General features: G+C 31.1%; 1 protein-coding gene across 1 annotated transcript; it reads right to left on the reverse strand.

Moving 5' to 3' along the window:
* Nucleotides 1–7,348: 7,348 nt before the first annotated feature.
* On the reverse strand, nt 7,349–20,239 carry LOC106638538 (BTB/POZ domain-containing protein KCTD9). The gene is made up of 7 exons (XM_089590603.1): nt 19,835–20,239; nt 15,065–15,186; nt 14,063–14,233; nt 13,711–13,871; nt 13,278–13,501; nt 8,501–8,830; nt 7,349–7,675 (listed from the first exon to the last, which is right to left on the reverse strand). The coding sequence occupies exons 1-7, from the start codon at nt 19,880–19,882 to the stop codon at nt 7,559–7,561; spliced, it is 1,173 nt and encodes a 390-aa protein (XP_089446729.1). The 5' UTR covers nt 19,883–20,239; the 3' UTR covers nt 7,349–7,558.
* Between the last annotated feature and the right edge of the window lie 603 nt (nt 20,240–20,842).

The raw sequence follows: 20,842 nt of genomic DNA on the forward strand, positions 1-20,842 counted from the left end.
GGTGAGAGTCGCGTTGCCACTGTCATCGAGCTGCAGCTTCCACTCGCGACCGAGTCCCATTCCCGGTGGCAGCCATTCGTCCCCTCCCTGCACCGCCCCCGGTAGCTTCGTTCCCCTACTACCCTGCTGTGCACCTCGCTCGTCGTGTACGTGTGTGCACGGATCGATGGGGGGGGGAGGGGGTGGTCGTGGCAGAGTTGCAGCCCCGGCTGGTTCCACCCCGAGCTTCGCTCACCCACACCACGGGCCATGGTGCGCGGCACGTATAGTAAGGGCAGCTCTGCTCCTACACCCTCATACTGTGTTCTTCTTCTTCTTATCCTTCCCTTTTTATTTGGCTCCACAGAGGCTGTAGTAATGGACGATACCCGGAAAAGTGTATCGGTGCTGGATGAATCGGAGTGCTCGTCGAACCTTTTTTTCTTTTTTCTTTTTTTTTCCCCTCAAGTACTGAGTTATGTCGAAATATACTCCGAGGGATGTGTTTAAGCATTGAAAGTTATAGAGCAAAGCCTTTGGGTGCACTTCAATAAGATGCTTAAGGTTTTACGTTTTTTTAAAAATATTTTTATTTATTTTGGTCGCACAAATGAAAATTGAGCATATCACGGTGTTGGGCCTTTAACTTACAAACTCTTCATTGTCTATCTGCAGAACCCTAAAATCGAAACTTTATCTACATTTCGTGTATCACGGAAAAAACAGTCTGTAGTCCTTTAGGATTAAATACAGACTAGTAATTATTCATTGAGTTGTTACTGATACAGTAAAATTTGAAATACTTTATTGAGCTCAAGTATATCTCGTGGTCTTGGTATTGCAAAATCCGATGCACAAGAATTTTTTGTCCTACTACTTTGCAATTATCATTAAACACGTAAGTGACCCGTTTATTTTGGTTACTACGTTAATTATTGTAGGTAAGTAATTGAGGAAATCTTTCGCCAGTTATGGTCTTGGCCAACGCTACTTATTCTACGGGTTCATAGAGTGCTTCCAAAAGTTAATTTTCCAAAAACCCTTGTTCACTCCGATGAACTTTATTTCAGATTTCCCGGTACCCCGGAAACAAGACCAAAAAATTACACACACGCAACAATAAACATGTCAAGAAGCTAGACTTGGGCAAAATAAGGCCAGGCACATTCATACATCCCCACGAGTTATTCTCAAAGATGCGCACTTGCGCGTTTTCCGCCTCTCCCGCGACCCCCTTTTTTTCCTCCGGTATTTTATCTCTTGCGCTTAAGAAATTCTGGCGTGCAGCATCTGGCTTTTCTCATATCGCGTAACACCTCGGCCACCCCACCGTATTCTGAAGGCTTGAGATATTCTTCTACCCGCGCAGCTTCTATAAATGTATACCCTGCCCACCTAACGCATGTACCTTCGTACTACACGGTATACACACCCAAACGCAGTCTCTGTGCACTTGCAAGCGTACATTCTCAAGTGTCTTCGTTTTCCGAGTTGTCATTTTTTTTTTTTTTTTTTTTTTTTTTTTTTTTTTTTTTTTTTTTAGCAGTACTCAACTATTAAACCGTGTGCTTTTACTATCAGACTGAGACCACGAAGAAAGGGTATCAGAATTTCACGGAACTCCATGAAATGTGTTTTTTAATGAAGAAGCCTAGATGTCAGATAATTTTGTGTCAAGCAATAGAAATAACGTTGATGTATAAGGAATTCTGCGAAAAAATTTGCTATTATTGGTGTCAAAAAATGAGATGAATTTTTTTTTTTTTTTTTGGAAGCATACCTCTAGAAATTCATTCTTTTTCATTCGCCGCACGTACATTTTTTTCGTTTTTTTTCCCCCAATTTTTCGGTACATAATTTTAAATCCTATTTCACAATTTTTTTTTACTCTCTTCATCATAACTCTGGCCCATTAGGTAGGAGAGAAAATCGTTTGAAAAATAAGAAATCCAGCGCTTGAAAAAAAGCTTTTATTTCTCTTTTGAAAAAAGTCTCGAAAAGTACTGAGCAGCAATGGTTATCAACATTCAAAAATCGGTGAAAAAGAGAAATTTGCATGTATTTTATAGGTTTGTTTAATATTTTAAAAAGAGAAAATAGAAGATTACATCAACAGTTCTTACTTTCCTATAATTTGTAAGTATTTGAAAAATATTAGCAGGATCCAAAGCTAGAAACGTTTAAAGTATATAGGAAAAAAAATTATTAATATTGCAAATTTCCATGAAATCAAGTGATTAAAAATTTTTTTACTTTCACTGCTACTTAATAGTTATTTTAACCGGAAGGATGTAATTGGAATCCCTCTTTTTCCACATTATTTAACATGTCGAAAAAGGTACCAGTGTTGGAAATACAACCGATGTTTTTCATCAGCAAAGTGTTGACAAGATTTTTAATTTTTTTTTTTTTGTCATGTTTTGTTTAAAGTTAAATTTTGGTTTGAATACTATAAAAACACGCAACCCCCAACCACCTATGTTGTTACTCTTTTTTTAATTCCAAAATAAAAAAAATATCTCTAATCCTCAAATGGATCCTTCATTTGAATTATATATCCGACTTTTTGACGCTGCCCGCTGTTATCCTGTCCAAACCGGTCTTGTGACAAAATTATCTTTTCGAGTAAACAGTATGACAATCGAAAAAATACGCTATTTCGCATTATTGAAATTTCTTTGTAGTATACGTAAAAATAGTAATCACATGGCGATCCATCACTATTTCCCTCGCAGCCGCACGTTTTCCTGCTTTTGATCAATAAAATTCCATCGCCGAACCCTCTCGGCAAATTTTCCAAAAATCCAACTCACGGACGAAAAGAAATTTCACGAAGGTCGGAAAACGAGCGAAAAGGGGTTGCAGAAATCGGAGCCTTTGCTGTTTCCTTCAATAAGAAGAAAATGGCGTACGTGACCACTCGAGCAGCTCTTGGGTACACGTCTCCGGCGAAACAGCAAGTTGCAGAGAGGCACCTTTCCTTGTATATCTCCCGTCGACGACTGTGTGTACATACAAGGTGTACCAACGCTACGCTAACATCAGGAACAAACAGTGTCTTCTTCGTCTTGTTTCCCTCTCGTCTCGTGTTGATGCACAGGAGCGTGAGATTGAGGATATGCGTGGCGGACTTGTTTTTTCCTTTGCTCTTGGCACGTTTGGATTTGTCGCTTTATTTCAAAAAACTTTCTTCATAAATAAAGATAAACATCGTTTTCATCAAGAAAAGACTCATTATTGATTTTACAAACACAATTTTAAGCAACGTACAGTATAACTTTGGTTCGATTATTAACGTAATTTTTATGGGATCCGAGGGCAATCAATCTTTCAAGTACAGTCGAAAACTGTGGGTAAGCTCGAGACAATGACGCTGAGTATAAAGTAAAAGGACCTCAGCATTAAATAGAAGTGGAACGTCGTGCCGATCTTACTGTAATTACTTGAATTTAACGATCAGACTTGCATTTGTTTGATTGAACCGTGCACGCCTTCGATTTTTATGACATTACTTTGACACTGAGAATTTATGCAAGTATCAAAAGCAACAAATTATTGGTATCGAACTTGAACAGAGAAAGGAATTGAAAAGTAAATCCATAAAATTTATGGTGTACAAGCTGACAATGGTCTACACAAAAAATCATAGAAAACGAAAAACACTCCCGAGCGTTGGTGTTAAGGACAATGAGCATACTAAAAAAGAAAGAGTATTTTTAATGAAAGTGACATCTTGAATCAAAGTATTTAAGCATAACAACATTGGATTCAAACTACGATTGTACAAATTTTTAAGGTATCGTTTAAAAGTGTATTTCAAGAAATCGACCAAAAATATTTATTACATACAAAGAAGAATTAGTATTTATACTCGTAGGTACTTCGAATGATCAAATCAGTCGGTGTAAGAGGACTTTACGTTAATCCACGATCCAAAAGCATTACGTTGTACGACTCTTTAAAAAGGTCTTCCTCAGTACGCTATGCGATCAAGGGTCCTTCCTTAATTTATTTATATCACTCTCCAATCTCAATCAGTCAGATGGAAAGACCAGTAGGTACAGGACTGTATTGGCTCGATTTACGAGGCGAGATCAGTCGTAACAACTACGTGCTCCTACAGTGTCAATTTACCTGAGCTGAATATATATTTTTAATTGGCTTTTGTTGTCCGTTTGATTTAATCAACTATCCCAACTCGTTTTAAAAGAATACCGTTGGTAGTAGTAGGAAGACAAGAGGTGGAGGGTGCATCTTGTGAATCTCAGCTCTGCTACAACGTGCACTTGCTTGGTTATTTTGCTGCACTTGTCTCTTATTTCGAAAAGGTATCCCAGATGACTTTTTAATTTTTTTAAATGAATTTTGGAAATTTTATTGGACTGTTTTGAATTGATGTAGAGTCAAGTCAACGCAATTCTGATTCACATACTAAGTGTACGTATGTAAATTTGAACAAATATTTATAAAAATATCTGCATCAGAGTAACTATCATTACGAAATATAAATAAAACCAGGGGCCTAACAGCTGCGAGAGAAGTACCTCATTAAATCTCAAGTCAAATGAACCTCAACGTATTTTCTCCAAGCACGTGCGACCCTTAAAAAAAAAAAGAAAGAAAAAAACGAGCAAGAGTAGCGAAGCTTGAAAAATCTGTCAACTTGAGAGCTCAGGGTAAAAAAATTGACTCCAGAACTCGACTGCAAACAAAAGTCATGGAAATCAGTTGGGATCTTGATCAATCAGTCGTTTCTTCAAGAGCAAGGCGATATTTTCCCGCGAGCAAGAATCGTGAGATTTTGAACGTACTCCGGTGCAATTTTTATAATGACGAAGAAAAAAGATCAAGACAGGGAAAAAATTGAAGGGTTGACACTATGTCGAATATCAACGAGTGGTTAAATTTGCGAAAAAAAACTGTACTCTAGTAAAAAGACACGGTTGATTTATACATCACAGTAAAAAGTTTAATTGCAACATAAAAAATAATTCAAATAGAGTTTTATTTTTTTGTATAAAACAATTTTGTATATATACAAAAAAATAAAACTATATTTGGATTATTTTTTTTTTGTAACTATGTTGCATCGTGCCTATGTAATGAAACTTTACAAACATTAATAAAAAGAATACACTTTCGAGTATCAAGTGAATACTATGGATTTGATGACTGTTGTTATGTAATTAATGGTATTATTTAATATGCTAGTAAAATATTTTACCGAAAGTCATGCTATTAGGATAGATTTAAAATATATTTCTAATTTTACATTAAATAAACTATTAATTACATAACAATAGTAATGAGATCCATAAAATACTATTTTTTATATAGCCACCACATGAATTTCAAAAATGTATAAAAGAAAAAATGTTGCCCCCGTAATATCAATTCATAATAAGAACAATAAACTAGAATAAGAAAAAAAATTTTTTTGCAAAAAATTTTACAATTACAAAAACTCAAGCACAGTTAAAATAAGCCCGAGTATATGATACATTTCACTCCTCGCTCTCTACTAAACTTGCTAAAGTACACGTTTTTTTTTTTTGTTTCTCACTCTCTTTTGTTTTTACGTACAGCATTGACTTTAATGGGAAACTTGGCTGTCCTGAGAAACAAGATAACAAAATTGAACGCAAACTTTTTGCTAAGAATAAGAAACAAAGAGAGGCGTACGAAGCAGAGTTTGCAAGACCTAATTCAATGCACCTCTTTTGCATTTTTTCATCTTTGCTTTCCTTCACTTGATTTAAGGGCTTTGATGAGCAAAAAACTTGGCAAGTGCGATTTGTTTTTTGTTAGATTCATGTATCCGTTTTTACAGGAATTATATTTTGATGAAATACATGAAAAACTTTTCGTAGTGCTGAATCATATAGATATTTTGACTATTCAAAACATTTATTTCGAAGTTTGAATATTAATTGTAGAAAAAACATTTTCATACACTTAAATCGGCGGTCCCGAAAAATGAAAAGATTGTAGAGAATACATTTGATTGGGTACTTAATAAATTTTTTGAAAACATAACAGAATAAAATTATAAAGTTTTGTTGATATTGGATCGCGTACGTTAAATTTATAGTAATGAACGGTATTTAAAATACCGTTAATAATAAAACATATTTTGATACTGAAATTAAACTAAATTTCCCTATTTAATAGCCATTGATAAAAAATGTTATTCAATAAAACAAATTCCAAGTATAGTGACAGGTTAATGAAGTTTGAAATATTGTTTGAAGGAGATATTGTTTATTAAATTGTTAAAATTACAATTTACAAAAAACATTTGTGTTTGGCTTATACCATACAACGGTAATTCAGTTATTCAGACTGCCAACAAAATCATTACGAATAACATGGAGATAAAGAAAAAAAAAGTGACCATGATAATAAAAATGTTAACTATGATTATAATAAGAGCTTTTTTTAATAATAATAATGATCCTTAGTATAATAATAATCGTAATAATTAGAGTATAGATTTTTTTTATATCACGCACATTAGAAACTATGTACCGTAATGGCATAGCTATTAAATTTATAAATAACGTATATTTGTTGCATAAATGTCATGATTTTAAAATATAAATTTTAGTTCATACTTATAAAAAAAATACGTAATTTACATGAAAAACGATGATCATACTTCAACTTGTGGTCATGTACAATGTATAGGTCTTACACGCAAGCTTGTTCCGATCCTAGTGTAGTAGGGAGCTTGGTTGGTCAAAACATATTTTTACAAATTTAGCTTATATTCAAAGGAAGGTTCATGAAAAGCACTGTAAATTGATTGGCACCATTGTTTCTCTCTAGTCTTCATTCCTTTTTTCACTTCTTCACTTATAATACAAATTTTTACTTGTATAATTTTTTAAATCATCGCAAATATTTTATCATAATTTTTTAAACATCTAATTTTTTCTAAAACGTTTCATTATTGAGAGCTTTCTGCCTCCCACCAAAAAAATTAGTCAAAGTTTTAAAATAATTTTCTTTGCATGATTAATACTTTCTTTCAAATTGTCAATGAATTTTTTTTAAGTAATGAACAAAGCCTTTATACATAGTAAATATTACTTCCATACGTTATATTAGCTTATAACTGGATAATCCGTTATACTACATCACAAATTTTTTAATTTAATCATAATTTAAATAAATGCTTTTACATACTCCTGTTCTCTACTTCATTCCGTTTGCTAATTCTTACGTTTTTTATTTTATTTTTTTTTCGTCTTGAAATTTTTTACCATTAATATATTCAAAAATAATCGTAACATCACTTTTGATGAGCGAACTAAATATTATTTTATAATCCAATAGATTAGACAATCAAATAAAAGATAGTCTTGCACAAAATCATCATCTGTTCGGCACAAATCAACAATTTCAAAAGCTTAACAGAAAATCTTAACTTCAAAGAGACTTGATGGATTCATCAATATTTTTTTAGCACAAATATAGAGGGTACGATGACCTTAATTGAAAAGTTCAGCGTTTACAAAAGTCTATATAAAATAGGCTTTCAATCAAGCTTGGATTCTTCCAATTTTTTTTCCTTACATTACCTGATTGTCTGTGACATGTGTAGTGGCGTTAGCATCAACTCGAAAGTTGCGTTCTTTAAATTGGCTCCCCGTAGGTTTGCTTCGTGGAGATCTGAACCTGATAGGTTGCAACACTGAAATTAATATTGTCGTTCGATAAAGTTTTAGGAGACCATAATTTAAAAAGATTGCGATCATGAGGTAAAACTGAGCCGTCAGTGATTACTTTTTTTTTATATCTATTATAAAGTTATTTTCCGGCCTACAACGCTAATCAGAAAACTAAAAAGGAAAGCCACATTTTTTAGCATTTATTTGCAAGCAACAACACATTTGAATTATACTCACATAAAACAAAAAAATCTACACAAGAATGATCATCCTACTTTTCAAGATGTATTTTGCAACATTGTTTGTAAGAGATGCACGCTTTATACATTTATATTTAAAATCTTATATTTACAAGACGCAAAAAAATATCACTAAGAAAATCAGAGTTCCTCAAAGAGAATTTTTAGGCTGTCTTTTAAAATATGAGAATGAAGATATTTTAATGCATAATAACAACTTTCATTGCAACAGCGATTTAAACACGGTAGATTAACTCGAAAATAAATTCTTAGTTTCATTAGTTACGTAGAGGTTTTTTTGGTAAATCTATTACTTTCCACAGACATACTTTAGAGTTTAAATAAATTCAGTAAAAAAAAAAAAAAATTAAGAGAAATGAGTACTAACCGGCTTATCAGTACATATCTGAATAATCATTTTGTTTTAAATCACAAAAATATTTTTTTCATCAGAAAAAAAAAAAAAATAATGCAAAAAATATATCAAGTTAAAAAAGCTTTTCAACTTCAAACGGACGCTATTTATTTTTCTCAAATTAAAATTTTTTTTACTGTGAAAGTTCCACTTATATAATTATTTCTAAAATATTTGTGTAGCATACATCCTACCTCTAAATCTGCACCGGCGAGTATAGCACCCCTAAGATCACAATTCTTGAGCACAGCATTTTTCAAAGTAGCTACGCGCAAATTAACGCCGGCCATGTTGCTGCCCTCAAGGTTTGCGTTTTTGAGATTAACTCCTTCCATATTGGCCGACAAACCACCGGGATCTTCAAAATTACAAGCATGAAGATTGGCTCCTTCAAGATTAGCGCAGAGCATCTTGACGCATACCAGATGCGCGCCCTCCAGATTTGCTGACGACAAGTCCGCTCGCTCAAGACAGCAGCCCGTCAAGTTAGCGCCACTCAAGTCGCATCCATGCAAGTTTGCATACTGCAATAAATGTGATATGCGTTCGAATGCTTGAATGTACGATAAAATATTTTTATCCGATCAGTTTTTTAATTTATACATTTTTTATTCCATGATTACATGTAACTTTTTGATTAAGTACAGTACCAAGTTGAAAATTTCTGAGCAGTGCGCTTAATTTTAATTGATTATGATTCGAAAAAAATCGTTATATTGTTGGAAGACTGATATTATTAAAGAAAAAGAAAAAAAAAAAAAAAAAAAAAGACCGAGTAGAATACTTAATGAAGTAATTAATTTATGCTGAGATGATTATGACAACACAAAAACATCTGTAGCTAGAAAACTAATAACTTCAATGGAAATTTTAAAAAAATACATACTTACTTAATTTAGGATAGATTCAAAATCGAAACAAATGATGGAAAAATTTTTAATCTTCGAAAAATAATATTGAACTAGAAACTATGGTGAATTACTATTGATGAAATATATTTAACATTTCAAATGAAATACAACATCAATTACAGGTACATGCAACCATGTAGTGTTTTTTTCGTAATATGCCTTGCAAATCTGTATTATTTAGATAGCTGTAAAAAGTATTATATAACATAGTATAGAAACTTTTGTAATAAACTGATATATTTATTTGTTGACACTATTAATCAAAACTATGTATCAATAAACACAAGTTATAGTAGACTAAATAAAATTTCAGGCATAGAAAATTCATTAAAAATTGAAGCTGAACAAAAATTATTCAATTACAAAAAGCTTATGTAATTGTTGTAACAATTAGTTAAATTATCCCAAAATTTCTGGTTTCTAATACAAGGAAAAAATTAACAATACTCATCATTTTGTAATCATAATTCATGCTATTCAGCCTACAGTTTAGCAAGTCATAAAGTGTATTAGAAAATTTGAAAATAGTATTCTCTATAAAAAAAATTATCGATTACTGTAGGTGGGTCTTAAAAAATGAAAAAAAAACAATGTTTTTATTATAATTCATTTATTAACATCAGGATGCTATTCATAAAATTATACGGAATGCTCAGAACTACATGTTTCATACATTAGTAAAATATTGTAGATACAGTGACTCCATAAAAATATAAACATTACAACTTAACAGAAGATATATTGTTAACTACAATGAATAGAAAAGTATCTCATTAATTTAGATTTTTTTAACGAATCAATAATAGGAGTATATAAGTAGACTAGATTAATTTTTGTTTACATTTTAGGTAATAAATATAACAAATTATATGACAGCGAAAATTGAGCGTTTTTAAACCACTGAAATCAAATAAAATATTTTTCGTGTGCATTTAAATTACTTTGTGATACCGAAATATGTCGTTAGAAAAAATAGAAAAAAATAAACAAAATTGATTGCAAAGTGGAAAGAATCATAAAAACTTTTTTACTTTATGTAAAAGCAGTTTAATTGACAAGCTTAATTTCCTTGTTTCTTTACTACGTGTCGAACAGATCTTAACTTATTCAACAAAATATAACATTCTTACATAATTAAATAATAAGGAGAAAAAGTAATGAATGAAACGGCTGTACTAAGCTGCCTAAGCGGCTGATTTTATTTGTTGCTTAGCAAAAACCATGTACATATAACTTTCATGAATCTCAACAATAGCTCAAAATAAACAAGAGTATTAGTTTCGCTTTTGATGAATATTTGTAGTTTTGATACTAAAATCAAAAAGCTAGTCACGAAACGTTAGTTTTTTACATTTAACTCTGTTAAGTGAGTAACAATATTTTGTGAGCATGGATTAGTTTTTTAACATGCTTTGATAAATTATATATTCTTATTAAACGTTTATTATAAGCATATTTATATGCGTAGAATTTAGATTACTGCAATATAAGCATTAAAACGTGTCAAAGACAGAAATTTATATTGAGCATATCCGTACGCGTGAGTTCAAATTCTCAAGCATTATAATAATATAAGCTTGAAGTAAACATTCATGATAAGCATATCCGTACGCGTAGAGATGTAAATCCTTGAACATAATTAAAAAATTTAATTTTAGGTAAACGTCTTTGTAAGCATATCCGTACGCATAGAGATGCAATTCCTTAGACATGATTTTAAAATTTTATTTTAGGTAAACGTTTTGAAAGCATATCCGTACGCGTAGAGAATTAAATCCTCGAATGTAATTTAAAAATTTTACGTTAGGTAAACGTTTTATTAAGCATATCCGTACGCATAGAGATGCAAGTCCTTAGACATGATTTTACAATTTTGTTTCAAGTAAACGTTTTTTGTAAACATGTACGTATGCGTTAAGTTAACGTACGTTTAATTCAAATATTGTCAATAATATTTTGTATATTTTGGAGAAATGGTTTCGTAATATTTTGCAGAATGTTAACTCTTTGCCATGAAAATCAACTATTTAAAAAAAAATTAAAACATTTTTTTTTATTTATTAATTTATACTACCAACTGCATGCAGTATTGTATATGACTATTGTGTGGATTGTATATTATAAAAAAACTTATATAACTGGTAACATCAATGCGTAAGCCATGAAGAATGTTTGTCAATAATTCGAATGTGATATGAATTAATGCATGCTCAGCGTAATACATGACAACATTTCATTTAAACGTTATCATTGTAACTACTGTGAAAAAGCTTTTACTAATAAAATAATTTAGTTAAATACAACTGGTACCGTGGTTAAATTTATTTATTTTCAAACATGAGAAGAAAATAATAATTTTTAATTTTTTTATGATACTTTTAGGGCATCTACAGGTGAATTTCAATAAGTTAAATTTTAAACTTCTTATAGTAGCTACTGTGAAAAAATGGTTACCAAAAAAAAAATCATATTTCTCAAGTATAAGTATTAATTTATAAGTAGCTAAATTGTAGGAAATGCATTTGCGATAGATGTGAGATTCGTATCACATGTATCAGAAAATAAATATTTTTAAACTTTTTTTCAAATATACTCTGAAAAAACTTTAACAAAAATAAGTAAATACGTACGGACATAATTGAACTTTAAATATTTTGTAATGAGTGCATCTTTCGATACATTTTTATTTATGAGAATTAGTAGTTTAATAAGTTGAATTTTAAACTTTTTTTTGTAACTACTGTGAAAAAAATTTTACCAAAAAATATTTTATAAACATACTAATTTATTTTACTGCAAACACAATAATAATGTGTTGAAGATATGATAAAAATTTTATTCTAAACGTTTTTTATTTGATACTGTGAAAAATCTTTTAATTAGAAAATTTTTTGTTAATTTTTTGGACTTTTTGACAGCATTATGAGGATTTGTAACATTATTAACGTAACTAAGTACATTTATATTACCATTAAATCGCTGCAGGATTCAGAAAATCGCAGTATTTAGAAGTCTTTTCGATTAGAGGAGATTAGGAATTACTTAAAGAAAAGGAAATCAAGAGGTTTAAATCTCAAGATGAAAGTTTTTTTTGCTGTTTTAGGCTATAAATTTTGAACAATAGACGGGCAATTTTTGTCTGGCGATAAGTTTTCGTTCTTCGAACTCATGGAGAAATTTCTTAGAGGATCAAGTAACTGTTCATTACACACACATTTAACAAATCATATCCAGCAATTAAGAAGATAACCGAGGAGTATGCTTACACATACGATAAAAGGGATATGAAGTGAAGCTGTCCTTTGACCTGCTGCCTAAAAAATGCAATGTTTCACTAGACAGCCGTGAACATATGTCTAATACAACAAAAACCAAGGAAACCACAATGACGTGTTCAAGGATGCTACTAGAGATATATAACGAAAGTGATCTCAATGATGAAGATTTCATCAACCAACCAACAGAAACTTACTGGGTTCATGTAAGTTAACCGACAGTAAAACTGCGCAAACAGAAATAGAGAGTGCTTGATAGCAGCATAAACTATAGTAGCAAGGAAAAAATACCATTTGGTCTATCTTGTATGCGTGAAGTTTACACAATGAATAAATAAAAATAATCAAGTTTTTTATATAAAAATAAAAAATAAAACTACAATTTAGGAATATTTCAAGTTATGATAACTATCCACATAAAATTACAGTAATATAATTACAGTCGTAAGTTGGATGTATCAGTTCACTGCGCAGGGCATTAATATAGTTTCTGAACATTATGTGGTGTTACTCCACCAACTTTTCAACATTACAAGTACTTTCAAAAAAAATGTTTAAAATACATTTTTTAGAAATTATATATCGACATCATAATTAGAATCCATAAAAAAATCATTTGATGCACATTTTTACAACAGCTATCTCTAATAAAAAATTAGACGTATTTAATAATTTTATGGAATTTTAATTGATAAAATACCTATTCAATCCTAGTACTTTGGAGTACTCTTATTTTAAATTTAAATAAGTCATCAAAAAAAATATTGTTTTTTTAGGAAAAATACCTTAAAATTAATGTTTCGTAAGTCCAGGCGCGAAATATCTGCACCTGCCAAATTTACGCCTTGAAATCGCAATTCAGCACTCGTAGGTGTCTGCATTATGGATTTTAAAATGTCAGTTCTTGTTAACGGAGATGTGTGTTTTTTATCATGTTCTTTTCTAGCTGTTTGTTCCAAAATTTCAATTGCTCCTTCAATCCCATAAAACCTGGCTTCTTGTAGTACACCTAATAATACCAATTTTTTTTTTTTATTAAAGAATGATTCAACTCATGTATGAATAGTAATATTTATCATACTATTTGATGCATTGAGTAGGAATTGAAAAAAATCGGGTTTACCTTTACTCTTGTAGAGCAAAGATTGTAAATAATAGGAGATGTTTTCTATGTATATTGGCAAGCAAGTGCGTCTTAATTGTGAAGTATTTACATACCTTCTGGATTCTGAGATGGATCGATTATAAGTTGTCCATGTCGTAAATAATTTAGTATTGGTTCAAAATATGCCGGACTTCTATCAATCAAATAAGCTCCAGTTTTGTCCTTTTTACTTGGTTCTATTCTAAATTCATTTTGATCGTTTCCAGCAAACATTCTGTGAATTAATATAATAACAATGAAGAGACAATATTTTATACGAATGTAGATAGATATGCGGCTCAGAAAGTTAGTTTTTGTGAAGGTTAATGTTGAAGTGCAGATAAAAATTTTCGTTAAAAGATTTCAAAATTAATGTAACACTCTTATCTGAGGTGTTACTTTTATTATCTTATACTTAAATATTACCTAGCTAGCATGCTCGTAGGCTCCTTATTAATCAATGTGCTTCTCGTAGTAGAAAAATACTGTCCCCCAACATTCAAAGTTATCCAATCTGAGTTTTCATTGCGTTTAGGTAGATCTACACTACTCCAAGCAAAATCTTCACCACAAGATACATACAGCAGGTCATCATCTCTGTAAAATATATAATTATTTTAGTTTAATAACTTCTATAAATACTTGATGTGATTGCGTATTCAACACTACATTAATTCATTTGCATTACAAATAAAATCTTTTGACATATGTGTCGCAAATTTTCGAAAACCTCAATTACTTTTTTACAGTATAACTAAGTACTACGTTTTAAGATCCTAAAAGGTTCTATGGATTCGTTTTAATTTAGAAAAAGCAGTAAAATTTCAAATTATCACGAATAAAAGTGTCAAAAAATTGTATGAATATTGTAATATTTTAAATCACGTGACTTTATATTGTTAGAGATAAAAAAAAGAATAATAAAGTTTAACGTCTTAATATAGACACTCTTACGAAAAGAACTAAACTTAGGCTCGTGTTATTATACAAAAAACGCAGCGACAAAGAAAAATTTTTTTTTATTTTACTAAACAAACTATGTACGCTGTCATAATCAATTACACAATAAACCTAAGTGGCAATCTCTATACTCTAATGCTTTAATGTTTAAGCGATAAATTGTATGAAAATGCTTAGATAACAAGATGTGTTCAGTCGACAAGTCCCTAGACAACAATGTTAGAATTAGTTTAAGTCTAACTTAACATATTTTTAGAATTTTTTTGTGGATGTCGCATTTTCTAAATGTATTATTTCATCTTGCTTTGTTATATATCTAAAGTAGTTTTGTAATTTAACACATCACTTGAAATCATTAGTAAAAAATGTATTTACTGAAGACTTATTAATAGTTGTTGGTTAATACAACTGATTTAAATTAACTTACATCCTAGCTGCTAAATTTTATTACAAAATTTTAACACACACCTTATAAGATTACAATCATCGATTTCACCTCCTTGTGGAGTAAAGAGTCGTTTGGCTTGAATTTTGAATTTCATGCTAGCTTCTTTCAACAATTCCTCCAAAGAATACGTTACCATGAAAGCCTAGAACAATAATAATTTCCAAAAACCAATCATTGAAAAATTCAGTTCGATTTTGCAAGTAACACTAGTATATCAATAATACATACATAAATTTGAATACTTTAACGCATAATAAAATATTACAGCAGTCTAAAAAATTAATGTAAAAATTCGCACAAGGAGCGATTAAAACAGGTTTTAAAGTAGACTACAGTACAGCAGTTATTATTTTTCATAATGTCGAAGGCAACAAACAACTACTTACTATTTACGAAAAACCAGGCTAAGATACTATATATTGAAATTCGCCATTTAGGTGAGTATCTTTAAATATATCATTCTTGTTTTTATTCATGATAACTATTAAAATAACTTAAATTATTAAGGAGCTGAATTTTATTAAGTATCCATCTTATGCTGCGCACACGTAAAAATAAAAACTCATATTATAAAAACTATTATCATCTTTTTGATAAATTATAACAAAAATAGTACTTGTTGAAGGTACATTAACATTAACCAAGTGTTTTTTAACAATTTACATACTCAGTATTTGTTTCGTGCAGCAATTTGAAACAACACCACCTGCAAGGTTGTCGATGCTAACTAACAAGAATACACATAATTTTATGGGCAATGATCTGTTACAAGCGTTTATTTTAAAAGTAATGTATATTTAACTGACGTAATTTTTTCGGGTGTTGAGTATACTTTTAAGCGCTGAAAAATACCTGTTCCTTATTAAAAAAAAATTTTTTTTCTCTTTTGATGGTTGTATTTTTTTCAAATAACAATTTATTTCGTGAAGTACTATTAAATAAGCCCATTAAGAAGTAATATTTACTATGCTCACTCATAAATTATACCCATTTTATACTAGAAATTTACTTTTTTTCATGAAATTAAAAACAAGTATTATTTGTAATTAATGTGCTATTTGGGACTGAAAAAACCTATTTTAGTTGTTAAATATTTATTATTGTTAAAATAAACATTTGTAACCCATCGTTGTCTATCTAATGCCGTGTATTTTTGTTAGTTAGCATCGACATCTTTTCCCCTGCAGGTGGCGTTGTTTCAAATTGCTGCACGAAGCCGACGAAGCGAATAGCTAACACAGCTTGTGTTTTGCTTACTGTTCGGTATTTATTTCTCCTTCTAATTTCTCCAAGCCATTAAAGGTACTTAAATATAAGGACAAGGTATAAAGGTATCATAAACCACTACCGGAGCTACCGAAAGTACACTTGCAGTATTTTAACTTACAAAACCACGAAATTCGAATACTGACAACTATAAGATTAAAACACAAGTAAGAGGTATAACGTTAAACTAATAAAATACGACAGTAATAACTGACACAAATAATTACTGAACACAGTTATTGCCATCTTTTTGTATTCGTACTTCTTATTTATTATAAAATATTTAGAACGTTCAAATTTTGCGCTTCTGGGGTTGCTCAGAGCGCTCCGAACACCTTGTATGATGGAACAAATCTATATGTCCGGTATGCCGATAATGGCGGGAGATAAGTGTTTAAGGGGGGACACTTAATTCTAATCGTTCTTTATCAAAAACATTTTTTTTTTTATATCTGTATATAGGCGTATTGTATATGACAAGACGCCTTTCTATTATTATTTTAATGGAGCTATGTGACTGTTTCGTGGTTTGAAATACATCATATAAATATAACGCCCGCATTTACTCAACTTTAAATTGGCTTGCGAACAAATCTCACGACAAGTAATTGATGAAATATGGAAACCGTTAAGTCTTATGGTTACTAACTTAATAAGTTCGTTCAAACCCCCCTTTGGTTCGGTTTGGTCGATTCTGAAACCAAAAAAAACGTGCGTTCACGAGAGTTCGGTTCCAGAACCAAAAGTTTGAGTCGGTCGGATCTAGAACCAAACTTTCGTGAACGCATGTTTTTTAGTCCCAGAACCGATCAGACCGAACCGAACCAAAAGGGGGTTTGAACGAACCTAATAGTACAGGTAGTAATAATCAAGTTTATGCTAACTACTTATTGAATACCAAGTTGAAGTTGTTTTATCAGTGGTTATGGATTCTGCTCGTTAAATTTTATGTTCAATACGTTGTAGTGCATAACTTTTGTATCTACTAAGGTAAATTCAGGTAATTCGGGACACTTCAAATTCTTAAGCTAATTCGGGACACAGACTAAAAACTGTATTTATAAATGATAAACAAGTCTTAAAAAAAAAAAAAAAAATCCCAATATTCTTCAAGCCTTTATTTATCTAAAGCAACGAAAAAGTAAAATAATTAATAGCAAAGAGTAATGCGAAAAAAAAATGTTGTAAGGTGTTCTGACGGCAGCCGTCAACAACCAAGTTTTCTTCCGTGCCGGGGAGATGACCGAGTATACTCATATATGATTAAAAAAAGATTTATAAGATGGAAAGTAGGCGGAAAATGTTCCAACGATTAGTGTAGTGTTTCCTGAAATAATTTATTCATAAATAGTGTCATGAAAACAACTTTGATAATTTAAAATTGCGCGTCCCACATTACCTCACAAGTAAGATACTGATGAGCCAATTCTGGACGGTGTGTCCCGACTTACCTTAACGTTTTTTACTCCTTAAGGTATTATTGGACACATCATATCTTCGCGAGGCACAACTTTCATTTTTTAGTCAATACAGTAAAAAACTACTAGTTAATTAACTTTTTTCACTTTAATTAAACAGTTAAGTGTATTATTAGATCAAGGGGAACAGTTTTCACGTAAAATTGAAGTGTAATTAGTCAATTGAAGGTATATGCGACATGTAAACAAACATCATAACCTTAATACTACTGTAAACAGTAAGTAATCTCAACTTATATAAGTATTTACTTATTGTAAGGGAATTCACAGTGAGGGAGGCTTCTAGGGTTTTTGATATTCCAAAATCAACGTTGTTTGCAAAATATATAAGGGCTTATCACCAATAGACAGTAAAGCAGGACATCCAATTTTTTTTTCAAAAGATGACGAAGATCAAATTGTTAACTGGATTATTTATTGTGCTACTACAGAATTTCCAGTAACCAAAGGTTTGCTGTTGGATTCTGTACAAAAGTATTTGCTACAGACTAATAAGAAAATTAGAAATTAAAGAAACTAATAATTAGAAAAGAAAGAAACGGAAAAGAAATAAAAGGAACAAAAAGTATTACAGAATAAACAAAAAAGAGCAAAAGCTAGAAATATGAAAAAAAAAAATCAATTTTAAATAAAAGTTTACAAGAAAAAAAAAGTCTCTAATCAAACAAAAAAAAGACATTTTTAAAAAAATAAAAGAAATTAAGAACGCAATAAAATTGGAAGAAAATGAAGAAAACAGACAAAAGTTGAGAACAGATATACATAATTACGAAAAACAAGTTGATGAAATAGGACGAACCTTGGTTATTCACGAAATGAAAGTTTTACAATCAAAACTTAAAATAAAACAAGAAGTTTTGCCTAACTAATTTTTTTTCATATTTTGTCACTTATTGGACGTTTAAGTGAATAAAATTAAGATTAAAATCTTGTACAAAATGACTTTTCGTTGGTTTTTATATTTCTTGAAAAAAGTCGATTTGTTAGACTACTTAATAATTTTAAAACTGATCAAAATATAAAATACACTCTCTTAAAACAAAGATCTTACATGTGTCCCGATTTAACTTAATAGGTGTCCAGAATAAGCTGAAATCTGGCGTACATATGTCCCGCAAAGGCTTAATTACAAAAAAATTTAAAATAACATATTTTTCAACATTTAGAAAAGCACTACAAGATTTTTTTTTTTTTTTTACTTAAAATAACGTCCGACTACAGGAAAAATCTTTTTAAAAAATTCTAAAAAATAAGGGACATTAAAAAAAGTGGAGATGAAAATTTTGCTACTGAAAAGTGTCCCGAATTACCTGAATTTACCTTACATCAGGATTTGAACAAACCAGCTTTTAGATTTGTTTGAGGTTTAGCTTGGAGCAGCTCGGAGCGCTCCAAGCTTAATCCAGAACAAATCTTTTGTCTGGTCGACAGTCAGATACTAGCTCCATTCACATTGACATGGAACACGATTGTCATTGTGAACGTTCACAATGAAAAGGGTTTGTGACAACGTTCAAAACCTCAAAAATGAGTGAACAGACCTACATTTTGCTTGATTGATGACAACTAAATTAGTGAGCAGACCTATATTTTGCTTGATTAATGACATCTAATTGAGCAAAATGTAGGTCTGTTCACTCATTTTTGAGGTTTTGAACGTTGTGACAAATTTTTTTCATTGTGAACGTTCACAATGAAAGTCGTGTTTCATTTCTATGTGAATAGCTCCACTACCTTTGAGACTAACTCAGTTGGTCCAGATCCTTACATTTAAGTAGCTGGAAAAGTTACACTCCATATTTCTATATAATCTACATATGCCACCCCCCAGGAAAGAGAAGTTCTTGATTTTTTTTACTTTACTCCACGTGAAAAACCACATCACTATGAAATCAACTTGAATTATCTGTCAACTCGAAAATCGCTATTTTTATGCAAGACCCTTGTTTCGACATTTACGAGACAATAGATATTACAATCGATAGCCAAAATGGGACGTAAAATTAATGTGAAGCACTCGCATGATATATCATTGTAAAAACTAACCTTGCCGTTGACCGTCGTGCCGTTCACGAAGAGAATAACTCTCTTCATTTTGCACCGTGGTAATCCAAAAAATCAGCATTTGAGTACCTCCTTGACGACGGCAATGCGGCACGAAAAGGTGTAAGGCCAAAGAGAAAACACGTGGTGCGATAAATATCCTCAAGTCTTCACCGGTTGATTCACGTGTTGGTTTGGTTGTAGACGAAAAAAGCCAAATGTAGAACGTCAGTTCCACAAATTCGACTAATTTCATAGGAAAACTTTGGATAGCATAACGTAACTAACGGCCGAGGCCGTTGAGTTGCTGCCATTTGCACTCTATAAGCGTCGCAACCAAAAAGAACGCAATCGACTTTTGCAAGAAACGAACTTCCGCATCTCCGCGTGTAAGAAATCGTAAAGTAGCCGTGTAAACCGCGCGTTTATTACGGCTGGCGCGGCGAACTGCGCCACCCTTGGATGGGTCTGGAACGGACCAACGGACGAAAAATGTACAGGAATATGAAAATTATTTTTTATTTATTTACTATTTAAAAGGCTAATGTCAAATAATTATGTCATACTGAAAGGAATACTTATTTAAATATCTGTTATCATTTGTTAAAAAATACGATGATTATTTCTTCCAATGTCAATTTTCGTTAGCTAACTGACACTGTGCACTGTGCCTGCAGGCAAATATTTTTGATTTAATCTTTAATCTTATCAATTTTTTGATATTCTATGATAATAATTTTGTTTCTTTTCATTTAAATAGCGAAGAAAAATAATAACAGTTATTAATTAAATATAAAATTAATAATGTCAACATCCATTCACATAGTATTACAGCTCTTTAAAACATTTCAATCATCTGCCTAAATAGTTAATTATGATTGTTTGCAGTTGTTACACGCAAATGATATTCAAATTCAACAAATAAACATCGTTGTTTATTGATAATGTAAAAATTTTGTTGGCAAAAACATTATTGTTGTTTTTGTTTTTTGTAAAAGCCCGCCAGGGAAA

Source organism: Copidosoma floridanum, unplaced genomic scaffold (genome assembly GCF_036245765.1).
Source record: "Copidosoma floridanum isolate Cflo_tuat_1 unplaced genomic scaffold, Cflo_Japanese_pri ptg000012l, whole genome shotgun sequence".
Classification (NCBI taxonomy): Eukaryota; Metazoa; Arthropoda; class Insecta; order Hymenoptera; family Encyrtidae; genus Copidosoma; species Copidosoma floridanum.